This window comes from Camelina sativa, chromosome 6 (assembly GCF_000633955.1).
Source record: "Camelina sativa cultivar DH55 chromosome 6, Cs, whole genome shotgun sequence".
Classification (NCBI taxonomy): Eukaryota; Viridiplantae; Streptophyta; class Magnoliopsida; order Brassicales; family Brassicaceae; genus Camelina; species Camelina sativa.
The window spans coordinates 10,610,533-10,633,321 of record NC_025690.1 but is presented as its reverse complement, the minus strand read 5'-3'; the positions used below and the strand labels follow the sequence as shown (position 1 = coordinate 10,633,321).

At 36.5% G+C, this 22,789-nt stretch overlaps 3 protein-coding genes across 3 annotated transcripts; 1 reads left to right on the top strand and 2 right to left on the bottom strand.

The window, feature by feature from the left end:
* Nucleotides 302-1,512, bottom strand: LOC104790834 (expansin-like A1). Its single transcript, XM_010516619.2, has 3 exons — nt 1,284-1,512; nt 905-1,199; nt 302-815 (listed from the first exon to the last, which is right to left on the bottom strand). Exons 1-3 carry the CDS (start codon nt 1,405-1,407, stop codon nt 437-439), a joined length of 798 nt encoding a protein of 265 aa, XP_010514921.1. The 5' UTR covers nt 1,408-1,512; the 3' UTR covers nt 302-436.
* On the top strand, nt 11,916-12,762 carry LOC104790833 (50S ribosomal protein HLP, mitochondrial-like). The gene has a single exon (XM_019246533.1). It carries the CDS (start codon nt 12,319-12,321, stop codon nt 12,619-12,621), a length of 303 nt encoding a protein of 100 aa, XP_019102078.1. The 5' UTR covers nt 11,916-12,318; the 3' UTR covers nt 12,622-12,762.
* Nucleotides 13,987-15,031, bottom strand: LOC104790832 (expansin-like A3). Its single transcript, XM_010516618.2, has 3 exons — nt 14,864-15,031; nt 14,484-14,778; nt 13,987-14,400 (listed from the first exon to the last, which is right to left on the bottom strand). The coding sequence occupies exons 1-3, from the start codon at nt 14,982-14,984 to the stop codon at nt 14,025-14,027; spliced, it is 792 nt and encodes a 263-aa protein (XP_010514920.1). The 5' UTR covers nt 14,985-15,031; the 3' UTR covers nt 13,987-14,024.

Below are 22,789 nucleotides of genomic sequence, written 5' to 3'. Positions count from 1 at the left end.
ATTATGAACAGTTTCATCAACGATATCTTCGAGAAGCTCGCTTCGGAGTCGTCTAAGCTCGCTAGGTACAACAAGAAGCCTACGATTACTTCTCGGGAGATTCAGACTGCTGTGAGACTTGTTCTCCCTGGTGAGCTCGCTAAACACGCTGTTTCTGAAGGAACCAAGGCTGTTACCAAATTCACCAGTTCTTGAAAATTGGGAATTTAGGGTTTTCATTATCTTGTTTTAGGGTTTCTACTTTTCGTTTGTTATCTGCTTTTTTTTTTTAATTCTCGTTTCCCCAAGTTGTAAAGTAATGTTATGAATCAAGATTTGCGTTTGTGTTCTTTAAAACTCAGTTAAATAAAACAGCTCTGTTACACATTACATATATATAAACCTATGAAGAGTGTGTTTGCTTGTGCCTAAAGAATTGGGATTTGGAATTGAGTTATTACTTCCAGATGTGAGCATCGCAGGGATCACAACCTTCTTGAGCAATGTCTGTGATTTGAACACCAGCGTCATAAGTCTTACCAGCTTCCCAATTAGCTGGTAGAGCACTCTGAGCCCAAATCATTTTGCCGTCGTAGCCTCCTGTAACTATGAACCTGAACTGAAGAGCCCCGGTTGGTACTTTGTCAGTAGCCCACACCGCTCCGTGGCTTCTGCTCATGTAACCCCAACGTGATGAACCCACTTGTGCAATGTCGATGGCTACTACTTCTGTTTGACCTCCTTGGTATAAAAGCTTTACCTCCAAGTAGTTTGGCTTTTTGCTTGCTTCTTCTACTCTCACGTTCATGTTCTTGTTCCCGTATTCGCAAGGAACTCTGTTTTTATCATTTACCAAAAGTCTTCTTGTTACTTAACTAAAGCGATTAAGAAAACCAAAAGAGTCAGGGGTTTAAAAGATTCGAACCTTTGGTAATCAATGTCGACAATGCCTTGTTTAAGAAGATCTCTGTCAGCACCAGCAACAGGTTTAGCCATAGCTCTAAATGCTCTGCTACTAAGGACAAGATCGGTTTGGTTACTCTTGTTCAAGTCTGTGACCATCACAATGGTTCCTTTACTGCTACATAGCTTAGGGTTCTTGCATCTGACTTGGAAGCAAGCTCCACAGCCAGCACCATCTTTGTAGATTGAAGGTGTAGCCGCAGCAATGTGTCCGGCGAAGAATCTAGTAGCCATAGAGCCATAAGCGCAAGCTCCAGCTGTAGTCAAAAACAACAAATCATGAGAAAAGAAACAAACAGATGATCTGATAACTTATAAGTAATGAGAGAAAGAAGATTTACAAGAGAGAGCAGAAGCAGAGGAGAAATAAGATGCTTTAGAACGGTGAAGACATCGATCACATGCGTTAACTGATGAAGAGAAGATGATGAAGATGACTACAACAAGGTAGAGAAAGCTTCCCATTCTTGTGTTTTCTTTTTCTTGAAGAAACAAATAATATCTGTAATGATCAAATTAGAGAGAAGAGAGATATGTGAATAACATGAGTTTAGAGAAGAGAGGACAAAGAATGGGATTATATAATAGTGATGAAGATTGAAGAGAGAGTTGAAGCCAGCTCAGCGTCTCCATATCTAACACACACGGTCACGTCATAGCTGGGTATGTGTGTGAGTAGCTTCCTTAATTACGCGTTTTACTCGTATGTTAATAAAGTGATATCTTTAATTACTTTCATTAGTCCAACCAAAGTAAAAGAACAAGTGTGAAAGAGAGAAGATTTAGTTTTACCAATATGAGTCATGGGGTGGGACGATGACATGGCCAATTCACCGACTCTTTTTAGCCTTTTGTACATGTCGGTCGTCTGATTAGGTAACAAATATATGGTAGAGTATTGAAAAAAAAGTAATTAAGAAACGAAACAACCCACAAGTATTTGTTTTTTTCTTTGTAACCTTATGAAATACTTATATTAAAATTTTGTAGTTGATTATTAATATTTTGAAGGCGCAAACAGATATTTCTTGTTTGGTGATAAAAACAAAATTTCGGAAATGTGCCAGCCAGAACTTTATTTATAAAATAGTATGATTATTGGATTTTAGTTGATTTGGAAATCTAAACAAAATCATGTATTATTAGATCATTATTGTTTAAAATCTTAATAAGAAAAATCATGTATTTTTTTTTAATAATTTCATTTATTAGTTGAAACTCGATATTATTTATTTAACTATTCTTAATTTTAATAAAAGTTCAATTTCACATTTGATTTTAACTGATTTGAAAGTTTTTTCAGATAGGAAATAATACAAAAGTTTGAATCCCAATTTTTATTATTACTTTACAGTCCATGCATTTGATATTGAAATCAGTGAGTACATCCATAAATACGTATTACCCTATAAAGTTAATAATAATGGATTTTAAAACAAGAGAGAAACCTAAAAAGGGGATGGCTTTGAGAAGGAGGGTAAAGATAAGAACAAATTCCAAAACCAATTTCACTTTCTTCCTTTTTTCCCTAAACCATTTTCATCACTTTCCTCTACACACGTTTTTCTATCATTGGTTAATGTAAAAATGATAAATCTACCCAAGTATTTTATATTTTATTAATTAATTACTACTATATACTTGTCTTCCTCACTAATTAAAATTAAATCCTCTCACTTTTGTCTTATGAAAGAACTTTACATTTGTTGTTAAAAGTCACAAGGAAATGAGAGGTGTACCTGAACTTAACTAAAAGGATTAGGTTTTCTAGTCGATAACAACTCATTCCCACTAACAACCAAAGTGTATAAACTACAAAGTATAAACACAAATAATAATTAGGATGTGGAGCACTATAGCCTCTCCTCTCATTTTCAAGAGATTTATCACTAAACTCTTATCTAGTTGTGTTGGTATTATTAATTATCATCAAGCGGACATATCATAATTTTGTTTGTTAAATTGTTGATTTTTAAGTCGATGAAATCTTCAAAATATTTCAACAGATAGGTATACCATTAAACATATCCATGTGAGAACGACTCTGTCATATCCATGGCATTGATTACTACATGTGAATATATATCTTCATACTACTCCCTCTCTTTTTGTTTCATTGTCGGGGGTATACGAAATATAAGATTACGATTCTATTTTGTCTAGATTCTATATCAATTACTGAGTATTAAATTAAAAGGGAATAATGCGTATCAACATATAGGAACACTCATGTCCTCTTGAGCGTAGTGCTTAATGAGATTTGGTAAATGCTAATGTCTAGTAACAAGAAGAGTATATCATTGAGATCCTCTTCTCATTTTTTGAAGTGGTGGGGCTGCGAAGGAGTCCACTGAGGTGAGCATGACTAGTGCCAAAACCAATGCATTTTCACCTAATCTTAGCCTTCTTTTTGTTTAAGTAAGCACAGAGTCTAGTTCGGCTAATTCAAGCCAGTCATTTTTAAAATGTTTTAAAAAGAGTTACACTTATTGTTGTAACATTTCTTAAAAATTGAAAGAATTTCCAAAAACAGTACTTTGCTAATCAAAATTTCTTAGAAATTAAACATATACAAATCAGTTATTTGTTTGATTTTTATTTTTCAACATGATAATTTTTTCCTGACTTGCAAAGTATTTAAGGCAAAACAAATATGATATGAATATATAATTCTGTTAAGGCAACACTTGTGCTTGCTTGTTGATGGACTTGTAAACTGTCGTTTTGTACGTACGATGAAGAGTTACAGGGGATCCCTGTCGAAAATCTGATGATGTTTCACAAAAAAATACAGAAGTGCTCGTTCCGTTGTTCTTGCTGGTTTCTCTATGGCGGTATATAAAAGAATGGTCAAGAATATTTTTGCCGATTTATTCTTGTTCCACACTAACAGTTTTGCATTACACTTCAACGTGGCGCAGTGGCCATGTTGCACACTCCAGTTTGTAGAGGTCTCAGGTTCGATTCTCGGCTAAAACATAATTTTAGTACGTGTTCGGTTTGATTCGGATAACCGAATGGATATCGGTTCGGTTCGGTTAATAACCGATATCCATGGATAATTAAAACACTATCCAATCGGTTATTGTCCACTATCCATACCCGAATAGGAACCGAAATTACGGTTCGGTTTCGGTTCGGTCTATTCGGTTCGGTTTATTTGCTCAGGACTAGCACCGTGTCTTGTTGATTCAATAATGGATTTGGGCTGTAACAGGCTGGATTCTAGTTTGAGTCAAATATTTTTGAGTCAAACTTATTATCTAACCACCATATTAGGAGATTTTATCGTATTTTATTGAAACATATCAGTACCAAAAAATTTTGATAGTATTAATTTTACTAAAATAGCACACTTTCTCTATCCTATATAAACGTTAACATTGTATCAGATATTGTTATCTTCTTCACCAACTCTTTCTACCTCTACAAACTTATCAAAAAAAAAAAAAAAACAAAACTGATTGACATGACGATGAGAAAATCTTCATCGAAGGCTGATTTCATTATCTTTTTAACTTTTATTGGTAAATTCAATGTTTTTATATAACATGGTATTAAATAATTATATTGTGTTACTAATGTTCATGATACACTTTTTGTGTTGTACTGATGATATCAGTAACGGTTGAGATCGCCGAGGCGAAACGTGTCTTACTTGAAGAAACTCCTCTAGACTTATTGCATCATGAAGCTTCTTCACTGACGGTTAAGCCACTTGGTAGGTTTGAACGTTGTACGCCACCATGCAAAGAATTATGTTTTGGTATAGGCTGCTACTGCATTTGTGAATAATGTGATCCATGTCTCAAAAGTTGAAACAACTCTTCACGATTTTTTTTATTTAGAATAATGATAATTTATTAGTGATCTCATACCCACTAACAACCTAGCAACAATCAACCACAACGAATAACAAAACAATTCCATTAAACCAATAAGAATTCCAACAATAACAATTCAATAACCAACAATGCAATAATCCAGAACCAACAAGGGAATAACCAAGTTCCAACATCCTACAATGTTCTATCAACTCAACACTAACAACCTAACAATAGCTAGACCACAATCAATCAAGCCTCTAGAACATCCTCCTCCTCATCACCTTGATTCCACGATCACACTTTGCCTTTACCTTTACCACAAACACATATTGAGATGCATGAGTATTATTAAAAACACTTAGTGAGGCCATCCTCCCATCTATTGGGCTATACACACAAGCAACTGAGATTTTATTGTTAAGTTGAGCCAAGAAACACAATCAACACATCAAACAAAGCAAAACTCATATTCGGTTAAGAGTGGTGTCGATCGACGCTAGCACACACTAGTGTCGATCGACACTGCCTCTGCAGACGCGAACTGCACGAATCCGAACGTCGATCCTCCATTTCAAATCACCACGAAACCGTCCCAAACTCTCCCAATCGCCTCAGGAACCTATGAGAAACACGAAAACAATAACCCAAGCAAGCAAACACCACAAATAGACAAGGAACAACCAAACAAAAGAGATCTCAGGCTTAGATCAGCCATGGTCAAGCACTCACCTCCTTCGTTCCCAACAACAGCTCTCCCTTCTACAGCTATAGATCTCACCAAAACCCACCAAGAACAAGCCCAAAATCTCTCAAGAACACTCACAAACGTTTTCTCTCTTCTTTCTCTCTTTTTCTCACTCAACGGCGACAACCACACTCTAAAACTCTTAATTCGTCGCTTCTCCACTTATATACTCGGTTTAGGGATTTCTCATTGAACCAAACCGAACCAAACAACAATTAAAACGAACCAATCGAAACTGGAAAAGTTGGTGCCGATCGATACTCAGACCAAAAGTGCCATTTCTGGTTCGCGGATATTACAAAAGTATACATTGTAATCGCAACAAAATTATAAAAAAAAATACTGGTTCTCACTACAAGAAAACACACCCTTTTGCGAGAATGACTTGCGACGGAACACAGCTCTCGCAAATTTGCGTTGGATTTGCGAGGGCAATACGAGAACAAAAAAAATACTAGCATATCCATCGCAAAACTGTGAGGACAGACGTCGTCGCAAATCAGATGCACAATTGCGAGGGGTTCATGACAAATACGCAGGGAAGGCAAAATTCCTCGCAAATCTATCGCAAGATTGCGAGGATTTTGCAAAGACATAATTCATAGCAAAATTGCTAGGGGTATGCTAGTGAATTGCGAATGGCATAGCAAATCCATTGCAAAATTAGGAAATTATTTTTTTTTTATAATAATTACAAAATTTTAAATTACCATTGGACCTTGTAATTGCATTACCATTGGACCTTGTAATATACTTTAAAGTTAATTTGAGTAATTTTAAAAAATAATTTTGATGGTTTTTATTCAAGATTTGCAAAAGATTTACGACCGATTTGCTATATGCCTAGCACATTCGTCGCAATTACATCGCAAATTTGGAAACCTAAACCCTAAACCCTAACCCTAAAGAATAACTACATTACTATTAATGATTAAAAAGATGAATCCAAGACTTATAATTAAAGCTAGGACAGTGCAACACAAAATTCTTGGATATATATATATATATATATATATATATATATGACAACCCGTCATGTGGACCCCACTAGCCCTTCGCTAGCTGCCCCAACAGACCGTCCGTGGACCATGCTAGCCCCCCGCTAGCCGTCCAAACGAATCCCAAGCTGGCCCTGCAGGGCATCGATCCTAACCCCTCGATGTGCAGCTCAATTGGTGACAACTTGTCTGTGGAAAAGTTGTTAAAGGGTGGGGACCAGAGTTTGAGGAACGTCTGGCGCACCAATAACCTACTAGTGGATTTAGATGAGTAGTTCTTGTCCACAGTGAGGGGTTAGGATCGATGCCTTGCATGGCCATCTTGGGGTCCGTTGGGACGGCTAGCGGGGGGCTAGCATGATCCACATAAGGATTTTTATGTGACAACCTGTTCCGTGGATCCCACTAGCCCCCCGCTAGTTGCCCCCATAGGCCTCAAGCTGGCCCTGCAGGGCATCTTTCCTAACCCCTAACTGTGGACATCCCAATCCATCAATAGGTTATTGGTGCGCCACGCGTTCCTCGAACCATGGTCCCCACCCTTAACAACTTTCCCACAGGACAAGCTGTCACCAATTGATCTGCAGCTCAATTGGTGACAGCTTGTCCTGTGGGAAGGTTGTTAAAGAGTGGGGACCAGAGTTCGAGGAACGCCTGGCGCACCAAATACCTACTGGTGGATTTGGATGAGTAGTTTCTTTCCACGGTGAGGGGTTAGGATCGATAACCTGCAGGGCCAGCTTTGGGCCTATGGGGGGAAGCTAGCGGGGGTTAGTGGGGTCCACGGGATGGGTTATAACAATATTTGTCTCAATGTAATGAACATATAGAAGATATAGTTGGAGATAGTTAATGATTAGAGGAAGATGCAAAATTTGGTAATTTTGGAAAGTATTATGATAGAAAAGTGTATGACGAGACCATTGGACCTTATAATATACTTGAAAGTTTATCAGACTAGTTTTTATAAATTTTATTAATGGTGTTTATAAAATACAAAATTCAATATTTGCGAGAACTCTGCGACTGATTTGCTATACGAATAGCAAATACGTCGGACATCCATTGCAATTTACTCAATTCATAGCATTTCCCTCGCAAATATGGACAATTTTGGTAAGTTGATGATAGAAAAGTGTATGATGAGACCATTGGACCTAATTATAATATAATTGGAAGTTAATTTGACAAAGTTTTTTAAATTATTTTGATGGTTTTCATAAAACAGTAATTCAATATTTGCGACAACTTTACGACAGATTTGCTAAGTGTATAGCAAATGAATCGTAAATCCATCGCAATATACTTATATGATATATATCATAGCAGTTTCCTTGCAAATATTGACACAAATATTGAATTTTAATTTATTGTTTTCGAAAATTATTTTAATTTTGTGAACATTATTTTAAATTTAGGAAAAATAAACTTTTTATTAATTATTGTTTGCGAGGCTTTTGTGAGGCGAATATTTTCTTATATATACGAAAAACTTAGTTTGAGCGAAGCTCAAACCATTCACCCCACAACCGCACAAACCCTAAATCTTTTTCTTTCTTCTCCGGTTTTTCCCTTCTCTGATTTCTTTCTCTTCTCCGGCTACTCTACTCCTCCTCCTCTTCTCTGGTTACTCTAATCCGCCTCCTCTACTTTGCCTCCTCCTCTTCTCCTCATCTTCTCCGGTTACTCTACTCAGGTTTGATTATGCATGTCCTTCAATTTCAACCAAAACTTTAGGGTTCTTATTTCTCCGCTTACTCTACTCCATTTTCTCTATTCTCTTGTCCTCCGCTTTCGATCTTAGGGTTTAGATTTCGTTTTGGGATTTCAATTTTAGGGTTTTGGTATATTTTAATTTTAGGGTTAATTCGATTAGGAGTTTTAGTTAATTCGACTAGGGGGTTTGATTGAAATCATTAGGGTTTTTAGTTAATTTTGAGGGTTATTTCAATTTTAGGGTTAATTCGAATTTTAGTTAATTCTAATCAGTTTTTTTTTCTGCTTTCCGATGTCTTCTCGAGACCAAAACGAAACTGTAAACCAAAAAGTTTACACAAGATTCATCTCTTCTCAAGGTTTAACTCCTCTAGTCTCTGCTCGAAGGACAACTTCTGCTTCTGCTCCTCCCCAAAGGTTACCTTCTCCCGCTTCTTCTCAAGGTACATCACCGACGATTCAGAATAATCGTCATGGAAGCTCTCCGGCGATGCATCATGATCTTCCTTCTCAGTTCTCAGCAATCAACTTCACGTATCAACAATATGTCTCCACAACAATCATTTTTTACTTTGGAAGAGTTACTTGCAAGTCCTGGACATGCTGCCTTACCGAAACTAGATCCTAAGAGACTTCCGGGTACCCTCTGGTGAGACTGTTGCAATGTATCTTCTTCTGTCTAATTTTTTTTTTTGTATTTTCATAGTACCTCATTCGATTTATCTTTTGCTTTGTAGGTTTGACCAGGACTCTTCTGTGGCTGCTACTGTCCGGGCCATTTTTGAAAGAGATTTGAAACATGCTCATGCCAATTGGACCCAAACACCAGGCCCGGTTATAAATCGGTGGTTTGAAACTTTTGCGGTAAGTTCACTTTGTGTTTGATGTGTTTTAATTATAGATTTTGTGTTTTAATTACTGATGCATGTGATGTTTTTTGAAGTAAACATATAACTGGGACCCGTCCATCAACGGAAGAGTCAGAACTGAGTTTGAAGCCAAGTTGAAGACCTGAATGAGTGATCAAGTATGTCAGTATAAGGGTAAGTGGAAGCGATAAGGTGATGATGCAATGTCGCGATGGCTTGATCCTACAGTATGGGAAGGCTTGGTCAAGTCTTGGCGTGAACCAAAATCAGAAGCAAAGAGTATCAATAGCTGTAATGCTCACTCTTGATGGCACTCGAATACACAAACACTGTTCTGGTCAGACATCTTTTAAAGCATGTAAGTATACCTAGTAAGTTCCTTATTTAACACTTGTTTAATCACTGTTTATGAGCATTGATCACTGTTTAATCAAATACTTGTTTCATATCTCTTTTTTAGTCTGAGAATACCTGATGGGTCTTTTGTTGATGGGATGTCTGAGAAAGTCTACCATCAAGTGTCATCGAGGATAGCTGAAGATGAATCGTTGCTACTATTTGGGGATATTATGGAGAGTAGTGCTTCTGGCGGGTTATCACTTACTGTGAAGAACCAAATATATGCCGAGGTAAATTCTTATTCATTGTTTTTTTTTCGTTGTTTATGTATCTTTGTATCATTGTCTAATTGTTGGTGTGTATCCGTTTTGTTGCCAGGTTGCTCCGAAGAAAAAGAACCGGGGATATGGCGTTGGTAATTAGCAAGCAGAAGCACAAGCTCACATTGGTCAACCGCCTCCTCCTTCTGAAGATCTACTTGTTCTAGCTGCCAAGCTTGCTGCTGCCGAAGCTGTTCTTTCAACTCAGCCGACTCAGTTAGAGGAAAATGCACAGAAGATGCAAGAAAACTCAGAGAAGATGCATAGTTATGATATATACTTTGAATATCTTGCAGAGAAAGATCCAGAGTTTGCTGCAAGATTTAGCCGAGAACATCCAGCGGCCAGAGACACAACCACTGGAGAAGCAACCGGCAGAGAAGCTACCACCGGACAAGCAACCTAATGAACTCTCTTGTTAACTTCGTAACTTTGAAACCTAATTGATTACTCTTTACCGTTGTAAACATATTTTGTAAACTTAGTACTTCTAAATACAGCTTTAATTTGGATAAGTTTAAGGTTTATATCTAATTACAGGTTTACGTCTATTTACAGGTTTATGTCTAATTAAGGTTACCAAAATTAAAATTCCAATTTTTTTTATACCATTATTATTATTTGAAAGGGAAAATATTATTGCAAAAGCCTCACAAATTTGCGAAGGATTGACTAGATAGAAAATTGCAAGGAATTTGTTATTAACTCAGTTCCTCGCAATTTGCACTTAGTTAGTGAGGGAATATATTCCTCGCAAAATTTGCGAGGAATTTGCAACGTTGACCGATTTGCAAGAAGCGATTTGCAAAGAACTGACTTCCCACTCAAATCTCTCGTTTTTGTCTATTTGCGACGGATTCGCTATATATTGCTCCATCGCAAAACGCGTGTTTTCTTGTAGTGTCTGTTTGGTATTGTTGTCTACTTAGATTTTTATGTGAGAATTGTGTGAATCACGCTAAGAAAAATACGTTCTTGGAAGTACCGCCACTGTAGGCTTTAAGCTCCTATGGATCTATCAGCAACGATTTATGTTTTTCCAATCTATATATCTATATTTGTTTTAAGCTTGTGTTTAATTAGCCTATTTTATCCATCTATTAGGTTGATGAGCTTCTACTAGTTATCTCCTTTTCGGATTGAATGAATATGTATATATAAAGTTACCTTTACTTACTTTTGGTGCTGCTACGTCATCAACTCCTTCTTTTTATTTGGGCTTAATTTTTAATACTTACCCACTAGACATTTTCTAATCTATTGGGTCATAACATTTTAAATGCCCATATTATTATTAATAATTATATCCAAATGTAGTTGTCCTAAAAAAAAAATCCCTTTCCACGAATCTCCATGTCGCCGTCTTCCTACTTGCGACTTCAAGCGTCACTCTCCTTCTTCATTCTTTGTTCATCGCTTTTCACATTCTAAAGTTTCAATGGATAGAATTCAATTTATTGTTCGCCACTCCTCCACACCCTTTCAGAGCCTGCAGCATGGAACATGATTGTGTTTGTGAAGATTTCATTAGAAGTCAAGGTGTGGAATGCATAATTTTTTCATCAAAAGAACATGGTCAGGTTTTTAACAACCTTGGTGAGAAGTACGCTCTTACATATATGGATAAGAGAAACCATGATTCTTTCATTTGTCCTGTAAATCTTCATAAGAAAATAAGCAGTGAACCGCCAGATCGTGGTTGGCATGAGATATTGTGTGTTCACGATGGGGCAGATCTCTATCACAAAATCTATGGTTCTCTGGTTTTTGTTTGATCTCTCTATTGTTGTTTATACAAGTTTTGGGGCATATAATGAATACGGCAAGAGAACAATTGGTTTTGGAGTGCATGAAAATAGTGAGTCTCTCTCAAATAGTGAGTCCCGCTTCCACTACTCATTTCTTCAATTGAGGTAAGTCGCAATCCTATATAATGCTATCACTCTCAATTCCATGCTGCTCAGATTTTACTAAGTCTTACACTTCTATTCTAAATTATATGAACTCCACTATCATTTCATTCGCTAACCTCAAAGCTGGCCATCCTCACCAACAGATCGTCGGAAAAATGCTCCGTGTCAAGAGTTTAAAGTTTCGAAATTATCTTAAATCTTTTACACTAGTCTGAGTTTGGTTGGCAAAAAAAATCAAATCTTTGAGAAGAAGATACGTTCATTGTTGGTTTCACATATTGGTGTCGTTGAATTTGTAATCGATTTGAGTCATGATCTTTGCTTGGTTTGGTTCATGAAATGAAGAGTCAAGAGTATAACAGTTTTTTGTTCTTGTGTTGTTGATGTCATTAACTCATGCTTCTCTGTTTTGATTTGATTCATCGAAAATATGGAAAAGGGCGCTCATTGCTTGGAAGTCTTAGCAATGCTTTCTCTGGTTTGATGAATTCCTTCAACGGAATGATTAATGGAAACATCCTCTCTCAGTTCAAAGCCTCTTCAAGATAATGTTTGCCAAAATATCTTATTTTGATGAAACTTTCTTAAACTGTGAATTGTGTCCTGATGTGTTTCTAATTTACAGCAGCAACAAAGGACATTCATCCGAATGGGGACGATTCTCAAAGCCATGGATAACTCCGATGCAAAAGAGGTGAAGTGTATTCAAACCCTAAAAGGTAATAAGAAAGGAGCAAGACTTGGCGGTACCATTGTTGGTTCTGTGAAAGAGGCGATACCAAGAGGTAAAGTGAAGGAAGGGACGGTCGTGTATGGTGTGGTTGTGCGTGCTGCGATGCAGAAAGGGCACGTTGATGGAAGCCAAGTCAGGTTAGATGACAATGCGGTTGTAGTTGTGGAAATTAAGAAAAAGAATAAGAAAGTGGAGTTTAACCAACCAACTGGTACCTGAGTGTTCGGTCCTGTCCCACATGAAATGCGGCGCAAGAAACAGCTCAAGATCCTTGCTTTAGCTCAGCACATCGTTTGAGAGTATACATAACACCAGTTATGATCTCTTATGTAACTCTCATCCATCCGTCAATTAGGTTTCAGTTTCACTATGTAAACTCTTGACTTTTCTTTTATTGGTAATAATTATGTTTGCAAAAAACAAAAAAAGTGTTTATGACCAACCAATCAAAGTTGAGAAATTAAAAGAAATTAATTTAGTATAATTAAAGAAATAATATAAAATTATAAGCATGGTAATATATGAATCTCAAATAATGCAAAGACGAAAATATAAATTAAATAAAACAATATAAAAATAATATAATAATTTTAAAAATACAGTATTTGGAAAAGAAAACGGATATATTAATTTTTTTTTGGGTCAACATATTAATCTTATCTATTCCCAATTGAAAAAGGAGAAAGCATGACAAAATTTTGGTTTTAAAAAATAAAAAAAATTTATCTTCCCATTAAAAGAAAATTTCAATTAAACAAAGTTGAAATCAGTGTTTTTGAATAATTTATTTAAGTATGAGACAATTTTTATATAGAAGTGAGTATTTACAAAATTTAGAATCAATAATTAACTGTATATTTTCCTTAATCCCTTTTTCTATATTTTTTTTGTAGAATTAATAACTTAAATTTAAAAATAAGTAAATAATATTATAATTTCGAATTTTATGAAATATATATATATATATAATCTCCTTATAATTATTTTAAAAAACTTTGTATTTTTCTATAAATTCTGTAATTTTTGATAATTCTCTTTTTATATTATTAATATTTTTAAAAACAAATTTTGTTTTTTGTAATCAAATTCCTTTTTCTAGCTAGGAATGTCTCGTGTTCAAACAGAGCTCTAAGTTGTAACTTTTGTGCTTAGTTGAAAACGGTAAAACAAATTTATTTCATTATCGCATTCTTTTAATCGATTATTTTATTTTCAAAATATCTTAATGTAATAATTTTTTTTTCTTTTTCATCTTCCTCACTATAGTTGTCAACCAAAATGGTTGTCACAATTTATTCCACACATTTTGTTTTTTCATCTCATATTTTTTTTTTAGTTGACAACCATTTGCATCCAATATGCGTGTTTAATAGCTTGTACATCTCTATGTTACTTTGTTTTCTTGTCGGATTCTTTAATTTGCTTGCATATTGCAATGATATAGTGACTCTAGTTTTTTTAGAATGAACTTTGGTTCCTGAGTAGTGTACCGTGTACATATAACAAATATATAGATCTTCTTAGTCGTCCTCTTGTTTCTTATAAATGAATTCTAATATATAATTATATGGCACTTGTTTGTTGTTTGCCTAAATAAGGAGAATTGTAATGAGTCAGTTGACTCAGTTCCATATGTGACTGCATGTATCACAACCTTCTTGAGCAATGTCGGTGATCTGAACCCCCGCATCGTAGATCCTCCCCGCTTTCCATGAGGCCGGAAGAACCCTCTTCGCCCAAACCGTTTTGCCATCGTAGCCGCCTGTCACCGTAAACCTAAACTGTAGAGCTCCGGTTGGTACTTTGTCAGTAGCCCACACGGCTCCGTGGCTTCTAGTCATGTAACTCCATTGTGACGAACCAACTTGAGCAATGTCGATGCCTACCACTTCGGTTTGGCCTCCTTGGTATAAAAGCTTTATCGCCAAGTAGTTTGGCTTTTTGCTTGCTTCTTCCACTCTCACGTGCAAATTCCTTTTACCGTAATTGCAAGGAACTCTGTTTTCATTTCCAAAATGTTTTTATTAGTAAATCAAGTGAACATAAAAAAACCAAGAAGTTGGTTGTTTCAAGAATGGAACCTTTGGTATTCAACGTCGACGATGCCTTGTTTGAGAAGATACTTGTCAGCACCAGAACCAGGCTTAGCCATAGCCCTAAAAGCTCTACTACTAAGAACAAGATCGGTTTGGCTGCCCGTGTTCAAGTCTGTGACCATCACAATGGTTCCTTTACTGGTGCACAACTTGGGGTTCTTGCATCTTACTTGAAAGCAAGCTCCACAGCCAGCACCATCTTTGTAAATGGAAGGTATAGCTCCCGCAATGTGTCCAGCAAAGAAACTCGTAGCCATCGAGCCATAAGCACAAGCTCCGGCTGCCAAAAACCCATCAAGACATAAGAAAAGAAAGAAACAAGTAGTTAAGAGAAGTTATAAATGAGAGAAGATGAGAATGTTTACAAGAGAGAGCAGCGGCAGATGAGAAATAAGCTGCTTTAGAACTATGAAGACATCGGTCACATGCGTCAACAGATGATGAGAAGAGGAATACCAGTACGAGTAGGTCGAGAAAGCTTCTCATTTTTGTTAGTTTTAGAGGAAACAAATAATAATATATGTATGAGGAAACGAGAGATTGAAATGGAATTGATATGAAAAGAGAAGAGACAAAGAATGGAATTATATAATAGTGAAAGATGAATAGAGAGATGATGCCAGCTATCTATAGTCATAGAGTCAGTGTATTCTTTCTAATTACGCGTTATACTCATAGTCATTAGTCTTTGTTCAAAAAAAAACCTCATAGTCATTAGTCAAATGTCAAATTTAATTGCTCATTTAGTAACTGGTAAAAGGTTAAATGTCAAAAGACAAATTTACAAAATATATCAGGATATATCCAAAAATTATAATGTAATAATAAAAATTATTGTTATATTATCTTAAAAAGTTATTTTGTTTGAAACAATATTTACTTAATATATAAAAATTATTATTATATTATCTTAAAAAGTTATTAATTATTTTAGAATATTATAGTATTTTAATTGTTTGATGTATATTACAGTTTTAAATTAATAATTATTTAATAGATTTTACTAGTCTAATATTGAAATTATATTTTTATTCTTACTAAAAAATTAAACATTTGGATTAAGACTAATGGCATGACAATGTAATTTTTGTAGCCTTTATAAAATTAGTCTCAATTAATATAGTAGGATAACTATACCCATAGATTGTTTGCTTATTACGGTTCTGCCATTATTTCCGGTTCATTATTTTGGTTGGCATCGGTTAAGGATTTGAAGATCAAAGTTTCTAATGGTTATTTCAATTTCTGAATTTCATTTTAAAATCACTAAATTTATGTTGATTTTTTTTTTTTAAAAAATAGATAAATTTTGTTGACTCGGCCATTTGAGGTTCAACATTATATTGTTAAAATAAAGTTTATGAAATTATTTTCATATGTTAGCGTTTTCGTTTATGCAAAACGACGGTGTTTTACCAAAACCCAATTTAACAAAGTCTTCAAATTGAGACAATCTCATTTCCAAATTAATTTATAGTCCCTAAACTTAAAAATCTTAAAACTCAAATTCCCTCTAGATCTTGTTGAAAAAAGCTCAAATTCTCAAATACCCGCAATGACGCGGATCCGTGGAGGACGAAAAAAGCTTTTGACTCGTTGGTCGTTGCCATTGATAGTTACGGGAGGCGCAGAAGTCGAAACATCACAATTTGCAAAAATGAGATGTTTCAGAATCCATCGAACACTGAGAGATCAAATCCCACTAGGATCAGTGTAACATCCGCAAACCGAATTTCCGGTTTGAGCATCAATCGATGCCAAGGATAGACATCGATCGATGTAACTGTGCGGTTTGTGCTTGGATTAACTTCAATGCCTCTAATTCGGCGCGGTTTGATGGAAAAAACCTAAGGTTTGCTTATAATAGGGGAGTTTGACGCCCTAATGTTGGATTAAGAGTTTTGTAACATCCGCAAACCGGTTTGTTTGGTTTAAGGATGTGTGTCGATCGACACAGTAGGCGCATCGATCGACATAGTAGGTCATCGATCGACATAGCCTAATTCTCGGTTCGATTGGTTTGACTTTAATCGTTGGATTTGAACGGTTTGGGTTAAAGGAAGCCCTAAACCAGGGTTTATAAGCTGGAAGTCGAGTTGAGGGTTGAGACAGCCGCTCATTAGTCGTTCCAAAGAGAAAAAGAAGAGAATAAGTGTTCTTGAGCGTTCTTGGGAGTTTTTGAAGATTTCTAGCTATTCTTGAGAGATCTGAAGCTAGGATCATGTGGGAAGCTTGCTAACAGTGTGTATTCCTCAGTTTTTGAGTCAGAATCTTCTTTTGCAAAGGTGAGTGCATGACCATGGCTGATCGAAACTTGAGATTATCTGATTTTCGTGTTTATGTGTTATATGGTTGATTTCTTGGTTTGGTGGAGTGTTTTTGTGGTTCTTGAGGCCTTTGTGAGAGTCCTTTGTGGGTTTGGATTGAGTTAGGTGCATTTAGGAACGAAGATGTAGAATGGAGCTTCGAGGGAGACGATGCTCGGCATCTGCGTCAAACGACGCAAGGCGTGTGCCAATCGATCGATGCCATGTGGAGGTGTCGCTCGATGCAATTAGGGATTTCGGGAAATCTCAAGCATATGACGATCCGTGTGTTGGTCGACGCAAGGTGCCTACATCGATCAACACAGGTTGTGTGTCGGTCGACGCAAGGTGCATGAATCGATCGACACAGGTTATGTGTTGGCTGATGAAACCTTCGTCTGGTGGCCGTGTCAATCAACACCAGGAGGGTGTCGGTCGACACAACCTTTTCAAGATGCGGCTGATGTCTGATTTTCCTGGTTTGATTATTCATTGTTGTTTGTTGGTGCGGCTGATGTCTGATTTCCTTGGTTCAATTGTTTGTGTATATAGCCTATTAGATGAGAGGATTGTCTTATTTTTCCCTATTTGAATAGAATAGTTAGAATATCAAAAAATTGATCTTACTGAGTGTTTATGATAATACTCACGCATCTCATATGTGTTATGGTGCAGGTAAAGGCAAAGTGTGATCGTGAGATCAAGGCGATGAAGAGGAGGATGTTCTAGTGGCTTGTTGATGTGTTGTTTGACTTCTGTTAGGTTGCTAGAATTGAGTCGTTAGAACGTTGCTAGGTTGCTGGTCTAATGTTTTATGACTCTGTTGGTTGAATTAATACTTGTTATTGGTTTATTAGTTATTGGTTTATTGGTTATTGGTTTAATGGTATCCTTTGGTTATTTCCGCTGTTTGGTTTGAATGTGGTTAGGTGGTTAGTGAGTATGAGATCACTAGATTATTAATATTATAAAAAAATGGGTCTGGTAAGTTTTCTCTCTAAAAATTTCATGTGAGCGTTCTTGAGGAGTTCTAAGCCATTTATGGAGCGATCTGTTACTGGAGTGGAGATTTGTGGCTAAGGACATTGTGGGAAGCTTGTTGTGGGTGATGTTTCATCGTTTTTGGTGCAAAATCTTCTTGTAGTGCGAAGCGATTAGATGTGTGTTTTGTGTGTTTTTGGATGATTGATTGGTTGTGTGCTTGTCTTTGTTTTGTTGTCGTGGTGGTTGTTGCCTGTTGAGGTCGGATTTGGCAACACATATGATTTGACATTGGTTGGAGCCAAGAGAAGGCGAGAGAGATCGTGGTCGGCGATGATTCGCGTAACTGCATTGATCGAGGCAGCTAGGGATTTGGTGGAGACGCAAGGTTGCATCATTCGATAAAAGGAGTGCATCGGTCGAAGCAAAGGCGTTGCATCGTTCGATGCAAAAGCGTTGCATCGGTCGATGTAAGGAATGCATCAGTCGATGCAAAGGCCTTGCATTGGTCGATGCAGGGAGTGTGTCATTCGACGCAAGAGCGCAATGTCGACGCATGTGTTCAGAGTTGTCTAGTTTGCTTGCTTTTGTGTATTGCTTTTTTTTTTTTTTTTTTTGTGTATAGCCCAATAGATGGGAGGATCACCACACATCTCAATTGTTGTTTGTGGTGAAGGTAAATACAAAGTGTGATCGTGGAATCAAGTGAATGAAGAGGAAAATGTTCTAGAGGCTTGTTGACGTGTTGTCTGGCTTATGTTAGGCTGCTACAGTTGGATCTTTAAGATGTTGCCTATGATTGCTAGTTCCTTGGTTTTTGTTATTCTTTTGGAATTGTTGGATTTGTCTTGGAATATTGATATTGGTTAATTAAGTATTTGTTGGATAATTGATGGTTTAGTGCTGGTTATTTTTGTTGTTTGATTTGATTGGTATTGTTAGTGAGTATGAGATCACTTGTTAATTATTGTATTAAAAAGGAAAAAATGTGTCGGATCATTTCAATCAGACACTAAGGTGGCTTGATGCCCGCCAGAGACTGAGGTGGTGGCAATCCCATAATAACTAGAGATTGAGGTATTTCGTTACCCACCGGAGAGCGAGGCGATGGCAATCTAAGGAACAACAAAAGAATCAAAAACGAAAAATGCCAAACGATATTGAAGAAGATCATAAAGTTGTGAGTGGGGATGATTGTGAGGTTGTTGGCGATGAATACTTTAATGAGGTTGGGCATTGTTACTATTATGAAACCAGATGTAGGTGTAAAGGAAGATGATGTAGATCCAAGTGTACAAGAAGAAAATTTTGATGACTTTGAAGTTGAGTTTATAGAGTCTGCGAGAGAAGGTAATGATGGAGGCGAGAGTGATGCAAATAGTGGTGATGAAATTTGGGATGATGAAAGGATTCCAAAACCGTTGTCACACAATAATGAATAAAATGATTATGAAGGCGAGGGTGGTGCTGCTCAAGAAGCTAAAGATCCTGAATAGCTACTTAAGTTGAAGAAAACATTCAATTTCCCAGCAGTTTTCAAGATTCCAGTGTTGTGGTAATCTTTGAAAACGCGATATAACATTAAGCTTTATAGGCCATAGGATTTGACTATTGGTGCAAATTGCTCGACTACTTATGTAAAATTTTAAAATCCGCAAACCAAAACTCTGCGTTTTGGGGATGGGTGTCGATCGATACCAAGGGTGGTGTCGGTCGACACCAATAATTTCTAGTTTGACCAGTTCGATTTAATTGTTGATTTTGGTCGGTTTGGTTTAAAGAGAACCATTGAACCGTGATATTTAAGTGGGAGAACGACCTAGGTCGTGTTTTTGTTGTTTTACGCCGCTTGAGACAGAGAGAAAAGGAGAGAAACAGTGTTCTTGAGGTTTTGGGAGAGAATGTGAGATTTCTTGGCTGTTCTTGGGAGATCTGAGGCTAGGATCGTGTTAGGAGCTTGTTAGGAGGGTTGGATTCGTTGATGTTGGTCAGAATCTTCCTGCAAAGAGGTGAGTGCATGACCATGGCTGACCTAAGCCTCAGATTTCGTTTTTCTTGCTTGTTTGTTGTTGTTTGTGGTGTTTTCTTGCTGGTTATGGTTGCTATAGGGTTCCTACGGATTCATATGGCTTTGAGATTGAGTTTTGGGCAGATTGGAGGCGATAGGAAGCAAGATTTGACTCTCGGCTTTGAGCGGATCGTGGTGGCAGAGTTAGTGTCGATCAACACCATGAGGGTGTCGGTCGACACCAAGGATCAGCATTGATCGACACTGTCGGGTAGTATCGGTCGACACCAATGCCAGTGACAATCAACACTTGGCTGGTGTCGTTCGACACCTCCCTTCCAATGAAGACGATACTTGTTCCCTGGTTTGTATGTCTTGTTTGTTGATTGTGTTTGACATTGGTATCGCAGTTGCTTGTGCGTATAACCTAGTAGATGGGAGGGGTTGCCTCAATGAGTATTTATTAAATACTCATGCATCTCAATTTGTGTTTGTGGTGCAGGTAAAGGCCAAGTGTGATCGTGGAATCAAGGCAATGAAGAAAAGTATGTTCTAGTGGCTTGATTAGTTGTTGTCTGGCTTCTGTTAGGTTGCTAGAGTTGGGACAATAGAACATTTCTAGGTTGCTGGTTCCTTCTTTCATGTTGTTTGGTTATTGGTTATTTACTACGATCTAATATTGGTTATTTTATTATTGGATATTCATTGGATATTAGTAATTGTTGTTTAATTTCCGTTGTTTGGTTTGATTGTTGTAACGCCCGAGAACCAAAACTCTGCGTTTTGGGGGTGGGTGTCGATCAACACCCATGGTGGTGTCGGTCGACACCAAGGTTTCTGGTTTGACCAGATTGAAATTTTAATCTATTTGGTTCGGTTTGGTTCAAGGAAACCATTGAACCGGGATACTTAAGTGGGTTTCGACGACAAGAAGGGTTTTAGAGTTTGTTTTGTCGCCGCTTTGTTGTTTTGGAGAGAAAAGGGAGAAAACTTTGTTCTTGAGGTTCTAGAGAGAGATTGTGAGATTTTAAGGCTTTGTGAGTGAGATCTTGCTGTGGGAGTGAGGATTCAAGGCTAGGAACGTGTGGGAAGCTTGCTGGGAGTGTGGATTCGTTCATTGTTGGTCAAAATCTTCCTGCAAAGAGGTGTGTGCATGACCATGGCTAATCTAAGCCTTTGATTTCCTTGTTCTTTTTTGTTTGTTATTGTTTTGTGTGTTTTTCTTGCTGGGATTGGTTGCTACAGGTTCCTATGGACGTATATGGCTTGGGTTTTGAGTATTAGGCGATTTGGAGGAAGTTGGGTGCGAGATTCGACTTTCGGCTTCGAGCGGATCGCGGTTGCAGAGGGTCAGGTTGTTTCAAAAATATTCATGAAAATGTTATTGCTCCTATCAGAATAAAAAAATACGATGCAAGGTTAGAATACTCAAAGATGTTGAAGGTATGAGCAATTGTTTAGTTGTTTGAAAAACGGTTGAGAAAGAATCTAAAATTTACCAAAGGAGAGATGGTTGTGGAGATCACGAGAGAATACAACCTGATTGTAACTGAAGAACATTGTGCAAAGGCAAAAAAAAAGGTTATGAAAAAAAAAGCTACTTATCAAGATCATGTTTCACGGATATAGGATTATGAAGCAAAGTTCTTTCGAACTGATCCATGGACTGTATTTGAGATTGAGATTGTTGAGTGCCAACCATTGGAAACTTAGAAAGGCTTTTTCATTGCTTTATTTTTTTTAACTCACAAAGAGAGTCGAGGAAATACTTTAACAAGTATTTTACAAGCGCAATGTCCCTATCGTCTCTTATGCTACCTGTTAATGTCTTGTCGGCAGGAATAGGATTGTTCTCAAAATCTCAAGCTCCCTACAATAATAAAAAATCTAATAGATTAATAGAGATATTTTGATTACTACGATAAAGGTGGTTTCAAATTTAATGTAATATACAAATGTACTGTTTACTTTTACAGGACATCTTTTAGACGGATTACAATCTTTGGATGGTTTTGGTGGCATTGGATTCTCTACTCTCTAAAAAGAGGTTTTTAAAAAAATTTCTCGATTTTGTTTTGTGTTTTGTTTCTGGGCCTGTGAAGTTTTCATTTTGTGGACTTTTTGTCGATTATTGTTTGCTTATGGGCATGCGATGTTCTCAGTTTGAGTGTGGAGTTTTTCTTTTGTCATGAGATTTGTTTTTCTGTTTAATTTATTAAAAACAATTTGTTTTGAATTGCAAATATATATAAGTTATGTTTTGGTCTCACTTCTATTGGTACAATTGAATCATTTCCCCATATGGTTCTAATATATCACTTCATCAATCATCTCGGATGAGCGTCTTTAGTTTTGGATTAATCATCTTGGATAATATTTATCTTCATAATTAAATTTAAATAATATAAAAAATAATATGTTAGTTTTTTTGTGTTTGTTGGATAGTGGAAAGACTATTGAGTGAACTAATAAAACTATAAACAATAATTGAGAGAAATATTTGAGAAGTTTTGTACAAGATTTGAAAGATACTTATTTTTAAAAAATATTTATGTAATATAAACTTATATACTATATACTAATAAATATTTATGTAATATAAAATATTTAAAATAACATATATTACTATATACTAATAAATGATACATGATTAGAGCAATACTAATAAGTGAATAAAAATTGAAAAATAGTTATAATATTAATAAGTAAGTGATAATAAATCATATTTTTTTTTGTATTTAGGCAATTTGGGAGCAGCGACGGGAGGAGCTATGTCGGAAGAACATCATTCTTGGAACATCGCTTTTTACCCTTTCCCTTCTTCTTCTTATTGCTCTTTCGTCGGAGAGTAGAAAAATGCATATCTATAAAAACGGTGGCGAGAGATTTAGGGTTGTTTATCTATCGGCAGCAGCGTGTTTATCTATCGAAAAAGAAAAATAGTATATATTAGGGTTAGAGGGGAGAGCTTAAAATTTTTTAACTGTACTTGGTGT

Coding starts and splice junctions, on each gene's coding strand:
- LOC104790834 (XM_010516619.2), bottom strand. CDS start 1,407: ATGGGAAGCTTTCTCTACCTTGTTGTAGTCATCTTCATCATCTTCTCT. Junction 1,200..1,283: donor CTCTGCTTCTGCTCTCTCTT/GTAAATCTTCTT, acceptor TTTTGACTACAG/CTGGAGCTTGCGCTTATGGC. Junction 816..904: donor GTCGACATTGATTACCAAAG/GTTCGAATCTTT, acceptor TGATAAAAACAG/AGTTCCTTGCGAATACGGGA.
- LOC104790832 (XM_010516618.2), bottom strand. CDS start 14,984: ATGAGAAGCTTTCTCGACCTACTCGTACTGGTATTCCTCTTCTCATCA. Junction 14,779..14,863: donor ATCTGCCGCTGCTCTCTCTT/GTAAACATTCTC, acceptor GGTTTTTGGCAG/CCGGAGCTTGTGCTTATGGC. Junction 14,401..14,483: donor GTCGACGTTGAATACCAAAG/GTTCCATTCTTG, acceptor AAATGAAAACAG/AGTTCCTTGCAATTACGGTA.
- LOC104790833 (XM_019246533.1), top strand. CDS start 12,319: ATGGGGACGATTCTCAAAGCCATGGATAACTCCGATGCAAAAGAGGTG.